General features: G+C 41.5%; 1 protein-coding gene across 2 annotated transcripts in view; it reads right to left on the bottom strand.

The window, feature by feature from the left end:
* Positions 1 to 21061, bottom strand: part of arid5b (AT-rich interaction domain 5B) — a 180627-nt gene that overhangs the window by 39185 nt on the left and 120381 nt on the right. For both annotated transcript variants that reach the window (XM_052112818.1, XM_052112819.1), the window contains 4 exons: positions 17280 to 17401; positions 13787 to 13997; positions 6782 to 6834; positions 3397 to 3494 (listed from right to left, as the gene is read on the bottom strand). In XM_052112818.1, coding sequence (XP_051968778.1) covers positions 3397 to 3494; positions 6782 to 6834; positions 13787 to 13997; positions 17280 to 17401 — 484 coding nt within the window. The remainder of the gene's footprint in view (positions 1 to 3396; positions 3495 to 6781; positions 6835 to 13786; positions 13998 to 17279; positions 17402 to 21061) is intronic.

The following is a 21061-nucleotide window of genomic DNA, read 5'->3' as shown; positions in this document are numbered from 1 at the left end:
CCTCTCATTGAGCCAGCTTGAAAGAAAAAGGCATGTCACACAAACCATAAAGGTCAAACCAAATAGTTAGAACAGCAAGGACCATAACGGTCTCCCCTGCCTCCAAACCTTTAGGAACAAGAACTTGCCCTATATGCAGCCTTTCATACACTAGTGCAAATACACACTTCAGTACATAAATGAACACAATTATAGAGGCACTACGCAGTACAAAAATAAAAATGCACTTGTTTGGTGTACTGTAGTGTAATTACACTGAAGTTAATAATATACAGTACTGTGCAAAAGTCTTAAGCACATAAGATGCTTTACAAAAGCATTTGTCTTAAGATGGTTATTTATATTTTCAGCTTTAGTGTGTCAATAGGAAATATACAATTTAGACTCCCAAACATTTATTTTGCAAATAGAATAGAAGAACAGGGAGCCCTGCAACAGTTGGCATGGTCCCCACAGAGCCCCCCACTGAATATTGAGTCAGTCTGGGATTACATGAAGAGACAGAAGCAATTGAGACTTAGATGTTACTACATGAAGAAAATGTTTTAGGTGTACATGATGGTGGACGCCCCTCATAGTGGCTACCATGTTGAGATCACACGATCAGCTGAAGGCTGCTCACTTTATCTGGGTAACTCCCCTATTTTTAATCACATTTAGGGTATACAAGGAGCTGGAATACATCCAATCATTCAGGTTTCACACTGAGGAGCCAAGTCAGGGTCCCAGCCATTTCAGTGGGTAGTTCAGTGTTGTGGCAGGAGGGACACAATGTCTCATTCCCTCCATAAGGGAATGGAGGTTATGTTAGTAACCATGACATTCCCCTTCTGTCACTCACTCAACGTTATGTCGATGTAGTGACACTAGGGGTCCCTATGGAAAACACCACAACTACTGAACTGTGTTACGTGGACTGAGCGACAATTCGACTGCTCAGAAAATAAGGACCGGCTGACCTCTTCTCTTTTTTGTCCCGAAAAGGAACGAAATGTTCAGCTGAGGGCCATATAGGTCCACATCGGGGGGTGTCCATCCAAAGAGAAGGACACCACGGAGACCACACCCCGCCCTGAGAGGGGGGGGCTTTAGAGTGGGAATATGTCACATGGTCTTACCAAGTCTGGTTAGAAGCACGTCATGTGGAGAGGTCCCATGGTAGATCCTTCCTGAAGGGGGAGGTGTTACTACAAACATGGTGACTGGGGACAAAGAGGCCTCTAACCAAGGAAGACATGGTTTACCAATGGGGAAACCCTTTTGAGGAAAATAAATTAAATGGGGTTATCAACAGGATAACCAATGCATGTGGAGCACCTACCAGAGTACAGGGCCTAATTGGCACACGTACTGGGCCGGCAGCGAGTTTCTCCGAAAACCCACCAGCCACAGGGCTGAGGAAGGTCATCCAGGGTACACACTTTTGTGAACACGACTGGGAGAAGGAGCGCACGTCTTCACCTCAAGGAAGGGGAAAGGTGCTATATGCAAGCGGTAAACCCGGCCAGCTGTCCCGAGATTTACCTGTTTGAACCTGAAAATACACGGGATGAAACCGGCTCAACCCGGAGGTTGTAGAACCTTGCAAAGGTGTTAGGTGTTGCCCAGCCCGCTGCTCTGCAGATGTCTGCTAAAGAGACACCGTTGGTCAGAGCCCAGGAGGCCGCTACACCCCTGGTAGAATGGGGGCGGCACGTCTTGGGCATAATATACCATAGAGATGCCGTCAATGACCCATAGGGCGATCCTCTGTTTGGAGACAGTGCGTCCTTTCCACTGTCCACCAAAGCAGACAAAGAGCTACTCGGAGCTTCTAAAGCTCTGTGTGTGATGCGCAATGCACACACCAGACACAGCAACGGCAAGGCTGGGTCTGCCTCCTCCTGGGGCAGCACTTGTAGGTTCACCACCTGATCCCTGAATGGAGTCGTGGGAACCTTGGGCACATAGCCCGGTTGGGTTCTCAGCATGACGTGAGAGTAACCCGGACCGAACACCAGGCACGGTTCGCTGACAGAGAATGCCTGCAGGTCCCCTACCCTCTTGATGGAGGTGAGCACCATCAGGAGGGCAGTCTTCAAGCAGAGCGCCTTTAACTTAGCTGACTCTAGGGGCTCAATTGGAGTCGAGGCGCGGCCTGAGGGGGGTTTAAACTCCTCGCGCCTATCAGAAACCTGATGATCAATTTGTGCTTCCCTAAATACATACCGTTTACTGCATCGTGATGTGCCGATATAGCGGCAACATACACTTTCAAGGTGGAGGGGGACAGCTGCCCCTCCAGCTTCTCCTCCACTGGGATGGGCTGTGGCGGAGCCGGTGTTACCTCTGCAGGGGGACGCTCTTGGCGATGAGCAGACGGGGTGTGGGATCTTGAGCCGCACTGGGGCAGTATGTGTTAGCCTTCGTCTGCTTCCTCACTGTCAAAAACTGCCAGCAAAGTCTCCGACGGTGTCGCCGAACAGGCCAACCTCGGAGATTGGTGCGTCAAGGAATCGAACCTTGTCGGCCTCTCTCCACTCAACCAGGTTGAGCCAAATGTGGCATTCCTAATGTTCCAAATGTTCTAAATATGTAATGTTACAGTTGCTAAAGCAAATGTTCCTGGACAGAAAATGTAAGTAGACCAGAAACATCACAAGCTGGCTTTAATGTAGCAATCAGAAGTTATTTAAATATGTAAATTCATGGCAAAAAGATTCAAACATATGATAGTTGGTAAGTAAAATCCTTTTATTTCAGACGGACGCGATGATAAAGTCAGCAATAGAATGGCGAAAGGCATACACATCTTGGATGGCATGAGGGTGAGTAAATGTTTAAATTATGTGAACTATACCTTTAAGTAATTAAATTTATCAAGAAAAATTATTTATACCACATGTACCTTTAGTCCATTTCCCTACAAACACCTATTTCATAGGTATCTTCTGTTATTTATCTACTTTGTGGCATATTACATTTTATTAACTTTCTCTGCAGCACCAACGGGATAAGACCATACTGTAACAAGGATAAAGGGAAAGGAGGAGGTGAGAACCGACTTAACAACAGCGAATGGCCACGGCTGCTCCATTGGGGTGGATGGTAGTGGTGAGGACTCAACTATGCCGCATCCCTCCTCTTACAGGGTTTCGGCACCAGTGTAATAAGGTAACAGGGAAAGGAGGAGGCGAGAACCGGTTTAACAATATAAATAATAATTTAATGATTAACTTAAACAAAAAGACAAACACAAACACATGCCAGGCAGCTGCCCATAACTCTCTCTCTCTCTCTGGAACTGCTGCCACTGGTTGCCTTTACTTGATTAGCCTGATAAGGGGCCAGGTGTGCAGCATCACGACCTGGCCCTCCCCCCTGCCACACATACTAATGAAGAAATGAAAGACAAACCTCTCGTAGTGTCTTCGTGTGCATGTGGCGGCACTGGTGCTTCCTGGATTGCCACCCAGCTCATCATATACATTTTTCCACTGTCGGCGAGCTGTGATCTGAAATGGCAAGAAAGTCCATTAAGCGTGACAAGGACGGTCATGAATACAGCAGAAATGACTGTACACAGATACTTAGACATAAGTACTCCATTATTCATGTATTCATATATGTTAGGTTTGTTTTTGTCAAGCGATGTAAATATGATGCATATTAAACACCCTACGAGCTTATGATGTCTTTATATTATAAGTGACACATAGTGCACAATGTCCCATGCAAGGTAACTAGATTGAGTTTTTGAAATGAAATTGATGTCTCCATACAATTAACTGAATAAAAAAGAAAAAAAAAAAGAAAGAAAAACACATACTTGATTAACATAATTCATATATCCAGTGTTTAATATTCATGAGAGACCTTTAGTGCATTCAATGTACGAGGGTTAAAGGATTTTTAATGGCTGTTTCCCGCAGCTAATGGCTGTCTTTCTCAATATAATGCATTGCATGGAAAAGCACATGCATCAAGTGCTGGGAAATGAATGTGCAATTTAGTCAGTGGGGCCAATGTATTCACTTCAGACTAGTTAGAACACAAATATGCACAATATTCTCAGTGTTCCGTTATATGACCCAGTGTCCATAGAGATGTAATAACTACATCTATTCAAATATAGAACCAGCTAAATTAAAGCATTGCTGACCATAAACTGTACTTTCCTTTGGTAACTTGACTCATTGTGAGCAGGGTTTCTGCTGTCTCCTACAGCGTTTAATGAAGCGCCTGTAATTTTGACAGCATGAGAACAGAATAGCCCCTGTGGCCTCCACTGCCTTCTATAAACTCCCTCACCCATAATACAGCTTGACTGCTGTTTGTTTTAACACAGCTATTGTGTACGAGGCAGATTTCAGGTGTGGAGTATAGTTGCAGTATTAAAACACAGTCAAGTAGAGTTCAAACCCAGGAGAGGAGTTTAATCTGATCTTTTTGTGCAATACAAATGTTTCCAATGACTTCACCGCTCCTCCTGCACTATGATTTTTATTACAGATGTCAGCAGCTTTTAAAGCCAAGCTTTCTGTGGCAGCGAGAATGTGCGATTCATATTTAGCTGTTTGAATGACAGGGGAGGGGACATGTGCTTGCAGCTTAAATTTTTACTCTGTTCTTTGTTTTAGTCAACTTTTTAGAATTCTTATGAAAATGTAATTGAAATTTATACAGATTGTTGCTGATGTTTTTTTTTTATTATTACTCCTCATCAATAAACCTCATCTGGTAAAAGATATCTACAAAACACTTCATCTGGTGATTATACACACTCAATTGAATAACACATTTCCATCTAATTGAATTGAATAGTCTTGAAGAAAATTTAATTAATACAATTTGAAATGTGTTATTCAATAGAAATGGATGCATTTTAAAAATAGGCAAAAAAATTTTTTTTAGTGTAGGATATAAAAAGCTTAATTTGGTAAATACTTATAAAGGAATATTGTGTGTTAAATACAAGTTAAGCTCAATCGACAGCATTTGTGGCATAATGTTGATTTCTCTTGATTGCTCCTTTTCATTAAAAAAAGCAGAAATCGAGGTTTCGGTGAAGCACTTACAATGGAAGTAAATGGGGCCAATTTTTGGAGGGTTTAAAGGCAGAAATGTGAAGCTTATAATTTGATAAAAGCACATACATTAATTCTTCTGTTAAAATGAAGGTTTTATTTGAGCTTTGAATTTGTTAAAATCATAATTTTTACAGTCGTTTTAGGGTTTGTTGACATTGCATTGTCATGGTAATGAAGTTGTAAAATTAGTAAGTGATTTTATCACACTACATTCATGTTAAAATGTATATTGTTTGTGTCTTGTGTCAATAATTTTGAAAAAGTGAGTATTTTAACATCCACAAATTGTCCCCATTCACTTCCATTGTCAGTGCTTTTTTTAAAGCAGGGACAGGCCTGGGTAGCTCAGCGAGTACTGACGCTGACTATCACCTCTGGAGTCACGAGTTCGAATCTATTACATGCTGAATGACTCCAGCCTGGTCTCCTAAACATGAAGTATTAGACCAGATGCACATCATAATCCAACTAAAGCTGAATCCCGGACATTCGCAAATTTTGAAATAATGGCCAGATGTTTTTTTAAGGTCCGAAAAAGAGGACATGTCCGAGAAAAAGAAGACGTATGGTCACCGTACTTAATAATTGTGAACTGCTCTGCAGCAGCAAAAAACACTCACAAGCCACCACATACCACAGTGCTGCATTTTCAGGACACAGCGCATGCATTTATTGAAATAAATCGTATTCTTTTGAAGTTTGATTATCACACTAGGTCATATCATGATTCCTGTCTTCCCACCCCCAAATTTAAGACCTATTTAAATAAACATTAGTTTAGAGTTTTGTTGTATCATTTAAGACATATAAGACTTTGTATGACCTTACATTTTGGAAAACAGAATTTAAGACAAAAAATGTTTTCCTGGTGACTATATTAAACCATTTCCAACTTTAAAAAAAACTCACTTTTGGTGCCACCCTGTGGACATTTCACCTCAATAACTCTTCCAGCTTTGGCCACTGGGGCAGTGGTTTGATTTCGGTAAGCACAAACCAATTTCAGCAGAGGAACTTCTAACTTCCTCACGCACAATTTACAGTGTGATCAGTCTTGTGAAAACTACCATTAACTTAAATTTTGATCTGTTCATGGGGCTTCAGAAGACTTGGAATATACATCATGGGTCATAAGGACTACTTTTGTAGTCCTTTTTTGTCTTTTTGGAGCTTAACAGATGTGGCTACTATGAACTGCTCTTGTATGAAGTTTTGATTCTTCAAATTCTCCTCTTGTGTTCCCTGGAAAAAATAACATGACGGTGAATAAATAATGACAGGATTTTTCATTTTTGAATGAACTATTCCTGGTTGAACTGGTTGTATAGAGAGGACATTAATGTTTTTACCATATTTTAGCATAGCAGATGTCAGATAAGCTGCCAAGTGAATTCCCTTTATTGCGCAGTTCCTTGTTGCACAATAATGGTCCCTTAAGAGCCTCAACATGAGTACTGAACAAGCCCCAACCAATTTCCTCCACCGCAAAAGGGTTACACATGTTTTCCACTTCGATTTTACAACAACTGCAATTGCTCAAGCCAAATTTGGATCAGACAGAGTTCCGTGTCCAGGCCCGAGTCTAGTATACACACATTACGCGGCGAGCCAAAAAATCAGAAAATCTTGTTTTTCAGGAATGTTTCAGAGCCAAAGGAATAAAGCACACTGCCAAGGGCACTGGATTTTAAACAAAGTGTGTATACACTCACCACTTCGTATCCTCCCAGTTTCTGAGCCGCTTGAAACATAGTCCAGAGGTTTACTGTAAGAAGAACAACGAGGATATTAGTTCCACCGGAGAGAAGGACACATAGGCATTATTCAGACTGTTCGGAATAACATAAAACCATACTATTCTTTACTGTTCCTGCAGTAAAAGTATGCCTGCTGTGCACAAGAGCAAAAAATTACCAGAAGTAATTCGGTAGTTGACAAAGTCGACAATTTAAGTTGTTTAATCTAGTTTAATCTAACAACTTAAATTTTCCCCCCAAAATATTTTACACCTTTTTGCCTTCACTGATTCAATTTAAATTGTCCTACAATGTGACAAATGATTATATTTTAAGTATATTCCAAATAATCCAGTCTAATGCCCAGTCTAAATGAATCAGCTCATACAAACTGCACACATAATGGTTATAAAAGAATAAGCAAACTCCTGTTTAAAATAGTTTTAAACATAGTACAGCATGTCAGGAAAAGTCAAATTCCAAGACATATTTCGCAACGATCCATTTGGATCCATTACACTATTTTGACTCATTGTTTGATCTGACAGCCAAGAGTTCAGATTTAAAAAGAAAACATAAACTGAAGAAGAACATGGCAAAATTACTGTTTTATTTCTGAGATGACAACTAGATGCCACTCACATGCAACGTGATGAGGTCACATGACAACAATGTCCCATACTACTGTTTGAAATGTTTATTGTGGAATAATGCCTTCTTTATTCACCATTTAAAAAAAAATAGTAGACAGTATTCAGTGTACACTGCATACTATTCAATATATAGCAAGCTAGTTTTTCATTTCGAACATCGCCATAGTAACAGACTCGTCCAATAAACTGAACATCAAATAAGAAGTAAAACATGACTTGAAATGCTTGTCGATGATTCATTCCCCACCGTTTAATTTTTGCCACATGAATGCTAAAGCTAAGTAGGGGCCTCTAAGAGAGTGAGAGAATGAAAAAAGATGAAACTAAATAAATTAGTGTCAGATTAATGAAGCAGAGCTCTGGCATGTTTATGAATAAGGCACACCAGTAATTAATGAGGGACTTTGCTGCTGGGAGACTAATCAATCAAGATTCAATTGCCACGAACACAAAGCCACTGCATTTGTCAGAGTGCTGGTTATTTATACCCATATCTGGCCTTATTGATTTTTACCTTCTTCCAATACCTAGTTCTGATGGACTGTCGAGTTACGAGGCGAGTTATTTTAGAGTCAGCTGAATGGCATTAGGCTCATCTGAGAGCTGCTCTTTCACATCAGCAATTATACATAGTACACTATGCTAGCACTGTACTGAGATCATAAAATGCACACAGACACACACTTTACAGGACTGTGAGATTACAGAATGCCATATAATTAGGCCAGTATGGGTCATTCTACAAAACAGGAACCATTTGTGTCCCACATATACAGTGGGGTATAATAAAACAACTGATCATACAGTATTTAAAGAGAATATTTGTAGAGATATCAGCATTATAAGTTCTTTCTAAAATGCACCTTATAGTTTTATGGCCTTGTGCAAAATATATGTCAAATGTACTTTTAAAACTGCCAACACTGTTACCTTTTTAAGGGCATACTGTAAATGTATCCCAACATAAATTTGTGATTTGGATTGAAATATGATAAACATTGGATGATCTCATATGATGCACTGCTCAGTGATTTCCTGCACACAGTCGCTAGATGGCGCCACTAGCTGGTGCATTGCTGACTGAAGCAGTCAATGCAGACGGTTTTAAACGTGGTTTAGTAATGTTTTATTAATGATCATGCAAGGCCATATAGTGATTTCAATCTTAATTCAACCCATATTTCTGCATTAACGGATATCATACCAATGTCTCACAGGTTAACGTTTGGAGATTTTATAGAGATTTCCCTCAACATGTACTTACTGTAAGTGCTGCTTTTACAATTATCATGCTGATTTTTCCACATTAATGTGAAAATGACAATGTATTATAATAATAATAATATTAATTTTACTTGTACAAGTTTACAAGTGATATTACTTGTTCTTAGGAGTGCTGACTCCTCTTCATCGTTTGGCTAGTATAATTTCTGGATTCTGGGTTTTGCACAGAGTGGTCTCCCAAAAACTCATGTCCATTTTTATTACATCCGTGACCCAAGTTAATTTCCCGATCTAAAATGAGTTTTTAAAATGTATGCATTTCAACTTTGTATGTATGCATTTCAACAAATTTTCATAAAACTGAATTGAGTAAACTTTAAAAAAATTACATTAATGAAACATACATTTATTCAAGTTTTCTACATTTAATTTGTTGAAGATTTCTCAATTCAATTTGTTGAAAATGTGTAATGCATAAATCTTAAAAATAGACTAAGAAAATAGTTTTTTGAGTGTATAAAAATGTATTGGAAAAGGCAGCTGTGTCATGGAATAACCCATATAATTATGACATGGTTCAAACTGGTGCTATAGAATTGTTTTTACCAAACATTTTACACCAGCAGATGCCTTAATCCTGCCTGATTCACTTCCCTACTGCTTTCAGAGAACTATGAATCACCCTCTACAAGAAGCGTGTGTCACAATGGACGAGGTTAAAAATGGTTTATAGTGACGAGTGTCTTTAGTGTGGATAAGAACATGGCGAATACATTGCATCTGCTCATGCAGAGACTCCTACACTTGACGTAGACTAATATGTTATTATGATTTGAACAAAATAATGGTTAATGACACTTCTATATAAAACTCAAACAATAGGCTTCTCAGCCAGTAAGTAGCTTTCATCAATAACTTGCTTTGTACTATGCTAAGGACATACTATTTTAAAAACAATACAACAATTCAATTAGATTTGCATTATAATTCTTTTTTTTATAAAATGGACCTACTTTGAATTGATATTTTTCAGTAATGAACAAAATAGTAGCATATATGATTATATTTATAATCAACAAATTTCTTAACTAGTTTTACACAATGCATTCTAAAATGTCCTTCTCCTTGGAAGAGAAGGACATTTTGCCAAAACAAGGTATCCGAAGGCAGCATAATTTTGTGGCCTATTGTTTGGAACAATAAAATGCTAGGTAGTCAGTTTACTATATTTTAGGTTGTTAGCTCAGCAATATTAATGTTGAGTTCTGAGCATAGTTCATACATTTATAGACAATGAATGCATGCGCATATCCAGACGTTTTTATTGTTTTTAATTGCTACAAAATTATGAGGAAAAATCAATGGATACAGTATTAAAATCTCTGCTTTCTGTATTCAGACTTGCACATTTGGCTAATGAGCTTGGCCCTAAGCTAATTGTTTATTCACTGAGTATACCACAGTTGAGAGCAGAATATCTTACATTAAAGGGGCTCACTGAGCTGACTGGGAATAATTTTGTTTGTAACTTTTCAAGTTGCTTTGACCGACTAAACAACCCTGCAATATTAATGACAGTTTTAAGTTAAGGTAAAAACATCTACGTTACTGTTGTAACCCTCATTCCCTGATGGAGGGAACGAGACGTTGTGTCAATGTGAGTCGTCGACGTCGTTGTGAGTTTGTGGGCTCGTCTGGGAGTAAGAGCGCATGTGTTCACCTCAGTGGAGGGGAAAGGCGCTATGTGCAAGTGGTACACCCAGTCAGCTGTACCGTATTTCCGAGTTCTACAAGCTTGGACCTAACAAAACACAGGACAAGACCGACTCAACCTGGAGAAAATAGAATCTTGCAAAGGTCTTCCCAGCCGGCCGCTCTGCAGATGTCTGCTAGGGAAGTGCCGTTGGCCAGTGCCCACGAGGATGCCACACTCCTTGTAGAGTGTGCTTGAAGACGCAAGAGGGCACGCATGGCCTGGGTGTGATAGGCCAATGCAATGGCATCAATAACCCAGTGGGCAAGCCTCTGTTTGGAGACAGTGTTCCCTTTTCTGTTGTCCGCCAAAGCAAACAAAGAGCTGCTCAGAGCAGCTAAAGCTCTGTGTGCGATCCAAGTAGGTGCGCAAAGCACGCACCGGACACAGCAATGATAAAGCTGGGTCTGCCTCCTCCCGGGGCAGCGCTTACAGGTTCGCTACCTGGTCCCTGAAGGATGTCGTAGGAACCTTGGCACATAGCCCAGTTGGGGTTTGAATGACATCTGCCGGACCAAACTCCAGACAAGTGTCGCTGGCAGAAAACACTTGCAGGTCCCCAACCCTCTTGATGGAGGTGAGTGCAATCAGGAGGGCCGTCTTCAAGGAGAGGGATTTTAGCTCAGGTGACTCTAACGGCTCGAAGGGGGCTCTGTGAAGCCTGGAAAGGAACATGGAGAGATGTTCTCCATGAGGGGAACAGGCATGGCCTGAGAGGATTTAGCCTCCGGGCGCCTGTAAGGAACTTGATGATCAGGTCGTGCTTCCCTAAGGACTTACCATCCACTGATTCGTGGTGGGCCGTGATAGCAGCTACATGCACTTTCAAGGTGGAGGGGGACAGCTGCCTGTCCTGCAGAAATGAGAGCACTGACCCGACTGCGCACCTCTGCGGGTCTTCAGATCGGGAAGAACACCAGTTTGCGAACAGACGCCACTTCAGTGCGTAAAGCTGCCTGGTAGAGGGAGCTCTGGCTTGGTTGATCGTTTCTACGACAGCTGGTGGTAGGCATATTAGATCTTCAACATCCCGTCCAAGGGCCAGATTTGGAGGTTCCAGAGGTCTGGGCACGGATGCCAGAGGGTGCTCCGTCCCTGAGAAAGAAGGTCCTTCCTTAGTGGAATTCGCACAACACCTGTGCAAGTAGGCTCACTGGAGGAAATGGGTTAGCTTCCGGGGACAGCTGTGTGCCAGTGTGTCTGTCCCGAGGGGAGTCTCCATCAAAGAGTACCAGAGCGGGCAGTGGGAGTTCTCCTAGGAAGTGAACAGGTCTACCTGTGCTTCGCTTTATTGGTCCCAAATCAGGTGGACCACCATGGGGTGGAATCTCCACTCTCCACTGAGCACGTCAGTAGCATGTCTACTGCCGTATTGAGGCTGCCTGGGATGTGACCTCAGTAGCTGCTGACTCCAGAGGAGGAGATAGCGGACGAGAGCGCACGCCGCCATGATGATTTATGTATGCTACTGTCGCAGTGATGTCTGAATGGATTAAGACATGCTTGCCTTGAATCAGTGGGAGAAACCTCCACAGGGCAAGAAGTACAGTCAACAACTCTAGGCAGTTGATGTGCCAACATAGCTGCAGCCCTGTCCAGGGACCAGCTGCTGCGTGCCCATAGCACACAGCGCCCCAACCCAGTTTGGAGGCGTCTGAGTTGACTACGACATGTCTGGACACCTGCTGTAGGGGGACTTCTGTCCGCAGAAAACAGAGTTCTGCCCAAAGGTTGAATAACTGACTGCAGGAAGGGGTGATGAACACATGGTATGTGCCATGTTGCTATGCCAATCTCGGGACTCGAGTCTGAAGCCAGTAACTCTCGAGAGTGAGCTAGAATCAGCCAGTCGTCGAGGTAGTTGTGTATGCGGATGCCCACTTCCCTTAGCGAGGCAAGGGCTGCCTCTGCGAACTTCGTGAAGATGCGAGGGGACAGGGACAAGCTGAAGGGGAGGACCTTGTTCTGATACGCCGGCCCTCGAACGCGAACCTTACATAGGGTCTGTGTCGGGGTAGAATTGAGACGTGGAAGCACCGCGCTGTGACCTTCGTGGCCCGGAGGGCAAGGTAAGTTGCTAAGCACAGTTCCTGCAGCACATCAGGATCAGGACTATCCAAGTGCAGATCTTTGCCTGGTCTTTGCGTGCTTTGGCCTGGTGGACTTGCAGGAGGGCCATAGCATGCAAGGCAGGGACGGCCTGTCCGGAGGCTTTGTAGGCTTTAGCTGTGAGGGTTGAGGGGAGGACGGATGGTTCCAGTCCAGCCCCACACTCATGGTGGCCCGGGCAAGCATATCGGACATCTGCACATCAGCCTCAGACTAGGTGGGCAGTCCCAAAGGTGGCAGCCCAGTCGAGTCCTCTGCGTCAGACACCGCGACACTCTATGATGCAGCAGCCACACCATTATCCACCTGGGGGGGGGGGTTCGAAGGAGAGCTCAGACTGGCCGTGAGGCGAGCCGGTCTCACATCGGCCCCAGACAGAAGCAATCGAGCGTGCCGGGGGACGGATGGTTCGTGGGGATGTACTTTCGGCGAAACCGCGCCCACTGAATTCCACAAATCGCCTCCATCGTCAGCTGGGTCAACCTCAATCCTGTGGGATTAAGCTGCAATGCGGGGGATGGCTGGAGGCAACGTCTATGACCATCAGAGGAGGAGAGATATCTGCCGCATCCAGGAACAGCACAAAGGCGGAAAGGCATCTTCATAAAGACGCATCTTTAAAAAGACATTCAACACCAATGTGTACTCTTTTAGAGAAAACAGTCCTCTTTTAGAGGATTTCTGCTCTTTTAAAAAGTGCTGTCGAAGCGCCCAGGGGCGTAGACTGCACTGGCGTGCAGAGAAGAGAAAGCTGCTGGTAACACAACGTCGAGTGAGTGACAGACGGGGAACTCCGTTAATTGTATAATAATGTACAATAATGTACAATTAATCAAATTAATATTGTTATTTGTCCTAGTGTAATAATTAAACTCAAAAAGTGATAAACTGCGGTAAAAGCTGACTCCGATCATTGAATTATTGAAAATTAATTCACATCTCATAGTATTAAAGCTGACTCACCATGCTACCAACCCAGTGTGAATTAAAGATTACAACTCACAGGATGCAAACTCATGTGGGTCAAAAAAGTTGAGATAATCACTGATCCACAAACATGTTTTATGTTTTTTATTTTTTTTTAAGAATAAGCTAAAAGCACCAATTTAAGCTATTTTAATGATTCAAATAGGCTATAGATAATTGAATGCGCCCAACATATACAGAGGCACAAAAGCAGTGTTTGACCCTGAGAGAGTGAGATATCTTTAGAGCTGTTAGAGATGTAGTGAAGAGGCTTACTCTGTTTGAAGCCCAGGTACGGTATCCTCTCAATGGGGGTTTTCCTTTCTTTCATGTACTTATAGAGTGCCACCAGAAAGGCCTGCTCATCTGTACGGCACTCCTCACCCGCATCCGTATTGGGCTTGTCCTCGGCCGGTACCCTTTTACAGCTTCTGCTACTGCTGTTGTTCCTGGGCTTCGACACCCCTGATTTTAATTCCAAATTTACCTGAAAATCACACAGCAAGAGGAAGATAATGTTGAAATGCATGCCAGGCCTGACAAAGCAGGTAACATCAGCTATATTTTAGTTCTGCATCAAATAAATATCAAAGCACATGCCGTCTTCTACATATTGAGAGGCGGCATTGCAGTTGCACTTTTGCAATTGGCATTTCAGTGCAAAAAGCATCTTATTCAGTAACCAATTGAAGTTATCCAGTTGTTGTATGCACTGGTATAGCGCTGCACCATGCATATTTATATAAAGCCATTATCATGACTTACCTTCTTTTTATGTGAATTAGGCTTATAGATTCACAAAAAGTCATTGCAGTTGATGTTGTGCTATTACCGTCAGCAATATTTTCTTTAAAATATACGTTTTTTCATTAATGTGAGAAATGCTGTGACAAAACAATAGATGTTCTGTATTTTCCCAATACCACTGCAAGCTCTCAAACACTTAAAATAGCTGCTTGACCCAGGTGTGTGTTTCAGAACTGTTCTGCAGTCAGTTTTACAGTGTCAGGCCCCACCATGCTGTCACATACTGCAGTCATCGCTGGCCCACACACGGCTGTTTAGCCATCTGTTCCCGATAATCAAGCGCATTCATTTTCCAAAAGGCGCTATCAAGGCCAATGGAATATGTGAACGAATTCATAAAATAAAAAAAAACCTCAGACAAAGAAAGATGAAATATTATATTACGTTGACTTCAATTAAACTCGACCCCTGGAAGTAGTTTAACATATTGAAGTATGCATGTGCATGTTTTCTATCATATGAGAGTAATTTGAGAATGAACAATGAAACCCTTCGCTTTTCATTTCTGTTGTTTATTACTGAGGCTAAATAATTTTGCTGAAATATAAGCAAGGAAGGGTCACGAAACTAAATTACACGGCCTTCAGATCACTTCATAGCCAAATAAAAAGTGCATTAATATCACAGCATTATTTATGAAGCTGCTTAATTTCATATAGGCAGCAAATATGTTGTGAATAATTAATCGCCCAGCTTTGGCGAATATTATTGCGTAAAGCAGCTGATGGGTTCTTGAAAAACCTTAAACCACTTTAGATCAGCACATCTCCAAAACCAGAGCCACAGCTGGTTTACATCACTGCATGTTTTCAAGGTTCTCAACAAAGCTGGAGTGAATTAGCCTCTGTTTTGCGTCGGGAATATTTAAACACTCTCTGACTCTGAATGAGGAAGATCAGGAGAATAGACATGACATGTAAGGGCAAAGGTTGATAAAATAACAAGACAAACTTGTGGCCCATTATTATAAAATGGAAAAATGAAGAAACAGTAACATAACGCAAAACCAGGGGAAGCAACAGAGGATACGTTTCAGATGGATGGATAGAGACTGTGGCTCAGCTACAGAAAATTATGTAAATCATAAATATATGATTTCCTAAATAGCTGTTCACCTCATTGTAACATCAATATTTGTTTTTTTTTTTAAAAGAGGAGGTACGAGTCCAAATAAAAAAAAAAATTGTAAATCAACTTTATGCCACAAATGCTGTCGATTGAGATTAACTTGTTTTGAACCTGGAACATTCCTTTAAAGCGCTAAAAAGCACAGACAACTGTAGTAAAAGTAATCCATACGACTCCAGTGGACAATGAATGTCTTCTAAAGTGATACAATCGCTTTGGGTGAGAAAAAGATACATTTTTAAGTCCTTTTCATTATAATTGTTTAATTACGGTCACTTTCCAATGCTGGAATTAAACAATGAGGGGAATCAGTTCACTCTCCCTCTTGCATATCGTAAACACAGCTTGAGACCCCTGAATTCTTTTCTGCTCCATCAAGCTATCTTTGAGTGCAAGAGCGTGTCATCTGTGCTGCCGGCTCTGGTTGGTTTTCAAGGTGCAATGCCTGTACAGCTGAAGTCGCACTGACTGCCCCCTACTGCCAGGAGTTTGCATAAAAACATCAGGGTGGTAAATCAAGCTTGAATAACTACAATGATAGGAACATTCCAGTCATGGAATTTACATACAGAGTGGGGGCATGATTAATTGCGTAAATGTATTTTTCATATAATTAATCACACTAAATGAATGTGTTAAATCAACAGCCCTTGCATAAGAAAATGGTTGCTTATTCGACAGTTCCACAAATTTCTTCTGTGTTTCCTGCTGTACAACTGTTTGCACAGAAGAGTTGCGCCATTATTTGAGTGAATTTTCTTTATGCCAAAACTTCTATTAAATTTTTTTCCCCCAATTTGGAATTCCCAATGCGCTTTTAAGTCCTCATTGTCACATAGTGACTCGCCACAATCCGTGTGGTGGAGGACGAATCCCAGCTGCTTCTGCGCCTAGGACCGTCAACCTGCGCATCTTATCATGTGGCTTGTTGAGCACGTTGCCACGGAGACATAGCACTCATGGAGGCTTCACACCACCCACCGTGGGATCCATGCTCAACTCACCACAGCCTCACCGAGAACGAACCACATTATAGAAACCACAAGGAGGTTACCCCATGTGACTCTACCCTACCTAGCAACCAGGCCAATTTGCTTGCTTAGGAGACCTGGCTGGAGTCACACAGCATGCCCTGGGATTTGAACAAGCGAACTCCATGGTGGTAGCCAGAAGAGCTACCAAGGCCCCCACCCAAAACGTATATTATTGTGGTATCATTGATTTCAATGGTCTGTGTCATGTTCAAATTTTACTGGTTGCTTTAAAGCCCAGACACAAAATTCCCAGTAAGCCTGGTGTCCTGGCCCAATCCCCCCCATTGGTCCTTATCAATCATGGCTTCTGTAGGGCCATAAATGGCAGCGGAGACCGCATGGTCCTTTGTTCTATGATCAAAGGTGAGACATTGAACTTGGTTTCCCAGAATGCTTCACAGCCGGATGGGAAGTCCCACCCATGGACGGATTAATCAAACTACTCAACCTTCAGGGTAGAATTTTATGAGACTTGATTATTTTTCTCTTGTCAAAGAGTGGTCCCCCGAGGATAGAATTTAATGAATTAAATTATATTATTTAATTTAATTTATTACTTCCTAATAATCCCCATCCATTAATGGGCTCTATCACTCCACACTCTCCTCTCCACCATGGCTGCCGTCACATCATCCAGGTGGATGCTGCACACTGGTGGTGGTTGAGGAGAGTCCCCTTTACACTGTGTAAAACGCTTTGAGTTTAGTGTCAGAAAAGTGCTATATAAATGTAACGTTCAATCATTCATTCATTCATTCATTCATTCATTCACATAGTGTAACGCCTAATAAAACCCCTACCTTGACAAGAGACTTGCCCTCCACACTGCTGGGCTCCTTGCCAGTGCCGCCCGGCCCCTGCGAGTTCCGTCGCTGGAAAATTGAGAGCTTCTTCTTCCGGGGCCGGCCCTTCAGGTTGGGTGCTGTGGACAGCAGGAGACCAGTTAGAGTGACCACTAACAAACAATACACACCCACAGCCCATGTAAACCATGTCTGCCATAGACATATATTCCAGGCGAGGGTTGGTCTACCAATTGACCATTTGAGATGTGATCCTGAAGCCATTGTTCTGACTTACACTGTACCTTGCTGTAAAATATATATTATTCCCCACTCTTTTTTATATTTTTACATTGAATGGCACTCAGGACTTAATTATCCTGGGACAAGGTCAAAATTCTGACCATCACTACAACAGACAAAAAAATCATCACTTCCTAATTATTTTAATCATTAAATCTGTCCCCAAGCAACAATGTTAGTTAATACTTTTGGTAATGGTAAGGCAATTGGAATCATGGAATGACAGGATATGTCATCAACCGGAGAACTCAAACACAACCTGAAGGGCAAGTGAACACAATCTGAAATACATAATAATCATGGCTGAAAATAACAGTGAAAGGTAAGGTAAGTGCAGAGGGTTCATTAAAAGGCTATAAACGAGCCCCATTAGCTGTGTTTGTAATGAAATACTAGCTTATTAATTTCTTGCTTACATTCAGACAGACAGTGTTTGGCATTAAAAAATGCATGTTTCTGTTCATACAGCACACATAAACCAAGCTCTATCGCGTCTACCAGTATATCGCCCACCCTTATTCCTGGCATTCCATATTTACAGGCAATTTGAATAATGTGCACTGTATACAAAACAGCTATATACTGCAGACATTTAAATAGCATGTTAATATGCTATTCCAAACATAGCAAATCTCCCTTAAAATATTTACTTGCTAAGTTTTAATGCAGTCCATATTTCCAGGAATTACCAAAAGCACACTGAGCACCCGATGGGTGCCATCAAAACATCATGAGCGTCATGCTGTAAAATGACAGCGACAAGCAAGAGTTCTAATGGAACAGCGAGAAGCAGAACTTTTGACACCGGGACAGGTGCAGGTAATAGGCTCTCAGGCATGGGTTCAATGAGGTCACCAGGCACTGCATTCCATGCGCTGAAGATTAAATAATTGCCAAGGTTGCTCTGGGCCCGAGGCTGCAGCCACAATGCAACACTTGATCTTCAAACAAAAGCTTAAGGACCGGTAACATGATATCTGTCATGGGAGAAGAAAAAAAAGCATTAGTTTAGCAGCTAATAGAAGGGGTCTTTATTTTTGTCTGTTTTTCTTATGACAACCATTTTTTTAAACAAATGTAGAGTTTGCAGTCGAGGAAATTATGAAATGGCAGACTAAAATTAGTCCATTTGCTCATAAATAAACATTTATGTAAGAAACCTTTTTTGTCACCTTGGCAAAAGGCAGGTTGTTTACTTGGCTGCTGTGCTCATGACAAACACATTTGCGCAGGCAGAGGAAAGGCTTACTTTTATCAAGGAAATGAGGGCGCTTCTCCCTTAAATGTCACTCTTCCTTTGTTCCTGAGAGTAATTCATTCAAGTAAGGTTTTATTCTGGCCTCTCCTCCCCTTTTAGCTTCCACACCATACCACAATCACACAATCATTTGAATTCCATCCATGTGAGTAATATATTACTCATGATTGCAGGAGTACATTAGCTCTTTAACTTCACGCCTGTTAACCTTTAATAGAAGCATACCATTCCCATTTTTAACACATTCATATTTTAGTGCACCTTTTCAAATATCATTCTCAAAGTAAGTTAATATAATGGTTCTTTTAAATTAATCATTCCTTACCATTAATCAATTTGAATAATTCAAAGAAATTACACACAGAATCTTTTAGAGCGGATACTGAATATAACATTTGACTCACTGTGTGACAGAATGTTTATAAAGGATGGGTGTCGATTTGATGCGTTAATTCAGTGCGATTATATAAATTATATAAAAATATTAAATTACAATATAGCACAATTAATCATGCCCCATGACAACACGTAAATTCCACAAATATTTCTTTTCCTACCAATGGAGCAATTTAAACCATTAAAGTACTACTTTTATGTTTTTGTGAGTCACATTCAGCAGGGGGTAGTCCAGCTGCACAGGCCGTAACTGTTCAAAGGTAGGTAAACGGAGCAGAGTGCAGGAGATTCGAGATGCCTTTTTATATTTTCAAACTACATTTATCTTGACACAGCACAACTACAAATGTGCGCAGTTCATGGCTAAGAATGCTGAAAACCAGTGAAACATGAAACAACCTCAGTGTTCAAAAATCATCCATCTGGTGCACGTGTACAGATGGAACACAAGAACTCACCCTGTGCAAACAGCCTTTAAGTCTACCTCAGACAAATCCAATTGCAAAACTGATTATATGCTGATAAGGGACAGTGGGGGGAATGCGGCCATTTGGAATTTTTATTGACCACAGAGAATCATGACCTCGGTTTAACGTCTCATTCAAAAGACATTCCCCGTCACTATACTGGGGACTTAGGACCCAAACAGACCTCAGAGTGAACACCCACTTCTGGCCTCACTAACACCTCTTCTAGCAGCAACCATAATTTCTTCCAGGAGGACTCCAATCCACTGTAGCATTAACTAAAGCCCAAAACCCCTTCTAAAACATGCTCTTCAAAACATGTTATATCTGTTCCTAACATCTCTTCTTTGTTCTTCTGCCTTAAACTGCCTGCTCCCAATGTTGCAAACACCATAAGTAAATTTTTGCAACCCAGTTACCTCTCTTTTGCTTTTGATTCTGTGGATTGGAAAAGCACTTTCCCTCTATGGATTTTAACAGTTCATTTAGCACAGTGCTGGGTGTTGAGGGGTGGCCAGAGCTTTGAAGCCAAGCAGGCCCTCTCCACCTTCCCTGCAAAGTCATTATGGAGCACTATGGGGTCTTTCGCAGATCAAATACCTGCTTGAGCATTCCTGTGGTCATGCTTGTTCCTTTAAGCTAATACGTTTGAATCATATCTGCGGATTCTCTGGAGTTTTGGCCCAAAATATTTGTGGTTGGATGGAAGTTTCAGAGGAAGCCAAATTAAATGAACTGTATCTGAAAAGCTCATTCAATCTTAGCCACCTCCTTCCCTCCACCCAAAACTTTTTATTCCCCTAATTTTTCATAGTTTAATTTATTAAGCTCTACAGTATGTTTACAACTGCCATAAAAAGTACTTACAGGCATTTCACTTTCTTAATGTGACATATTAAAAGTGAATATTTGGCAGTAAATTATGTTGAGCATAATTCATATTCTTCATATTATTCTTGCCCACATGGCCATGATGATGTCAGCAAAAAAGTAAAGTTGTTTTTTGGGCAGAGAAAATGTATAATGATTATTAATCATGCAAAATAAGATCAGGAATATTTATTAAGAACATCAGAGAATATAAGAACCTATAAAATCCAGCTTTGGTTCAGCCAGATGTCCCACTCCAATCGCCATGTGTCAATGAGCGATGAATACTAACTGCAGCCTGTGCCAACCAGACAGCGAGGGGCTCTTCGATGATCACTGTCTGCATCACTTAAATCTATTATGATGGACTTCACAGAGGATGAACTATTGCCAACTCCAACCGTAAAACAAGGGATACTTCACAGTCCACTGCCTGCACCTCAGACTTAGGATGGACTTTACTAGAAATTAACTGCCATAAGTTTCAAGCTGGACTGCGAGGCACA

Source organism: Xyrauchen texanus, chromosome 40 (assembly GCF_025860055.1).
Source record: "Xyrauchen texanus isolate HMW12.3.18 chromosome 40, RBS_HiC_50CHRs, whole genome shotgun sequence".
Classification (NCBI taxonomy): domain Eukaryota; kingdom Metazoa; phylum Chordata; class Actinopteri; order Cypriniformes; family Catostomidae; genus Xyrauchen; species Xyrauchen texanus.
The sequence above is the reverse complement of the archived record's forward strand: the minus strand, read 5'-3'. Positions and strand labels throughout refer to the sequence as shown.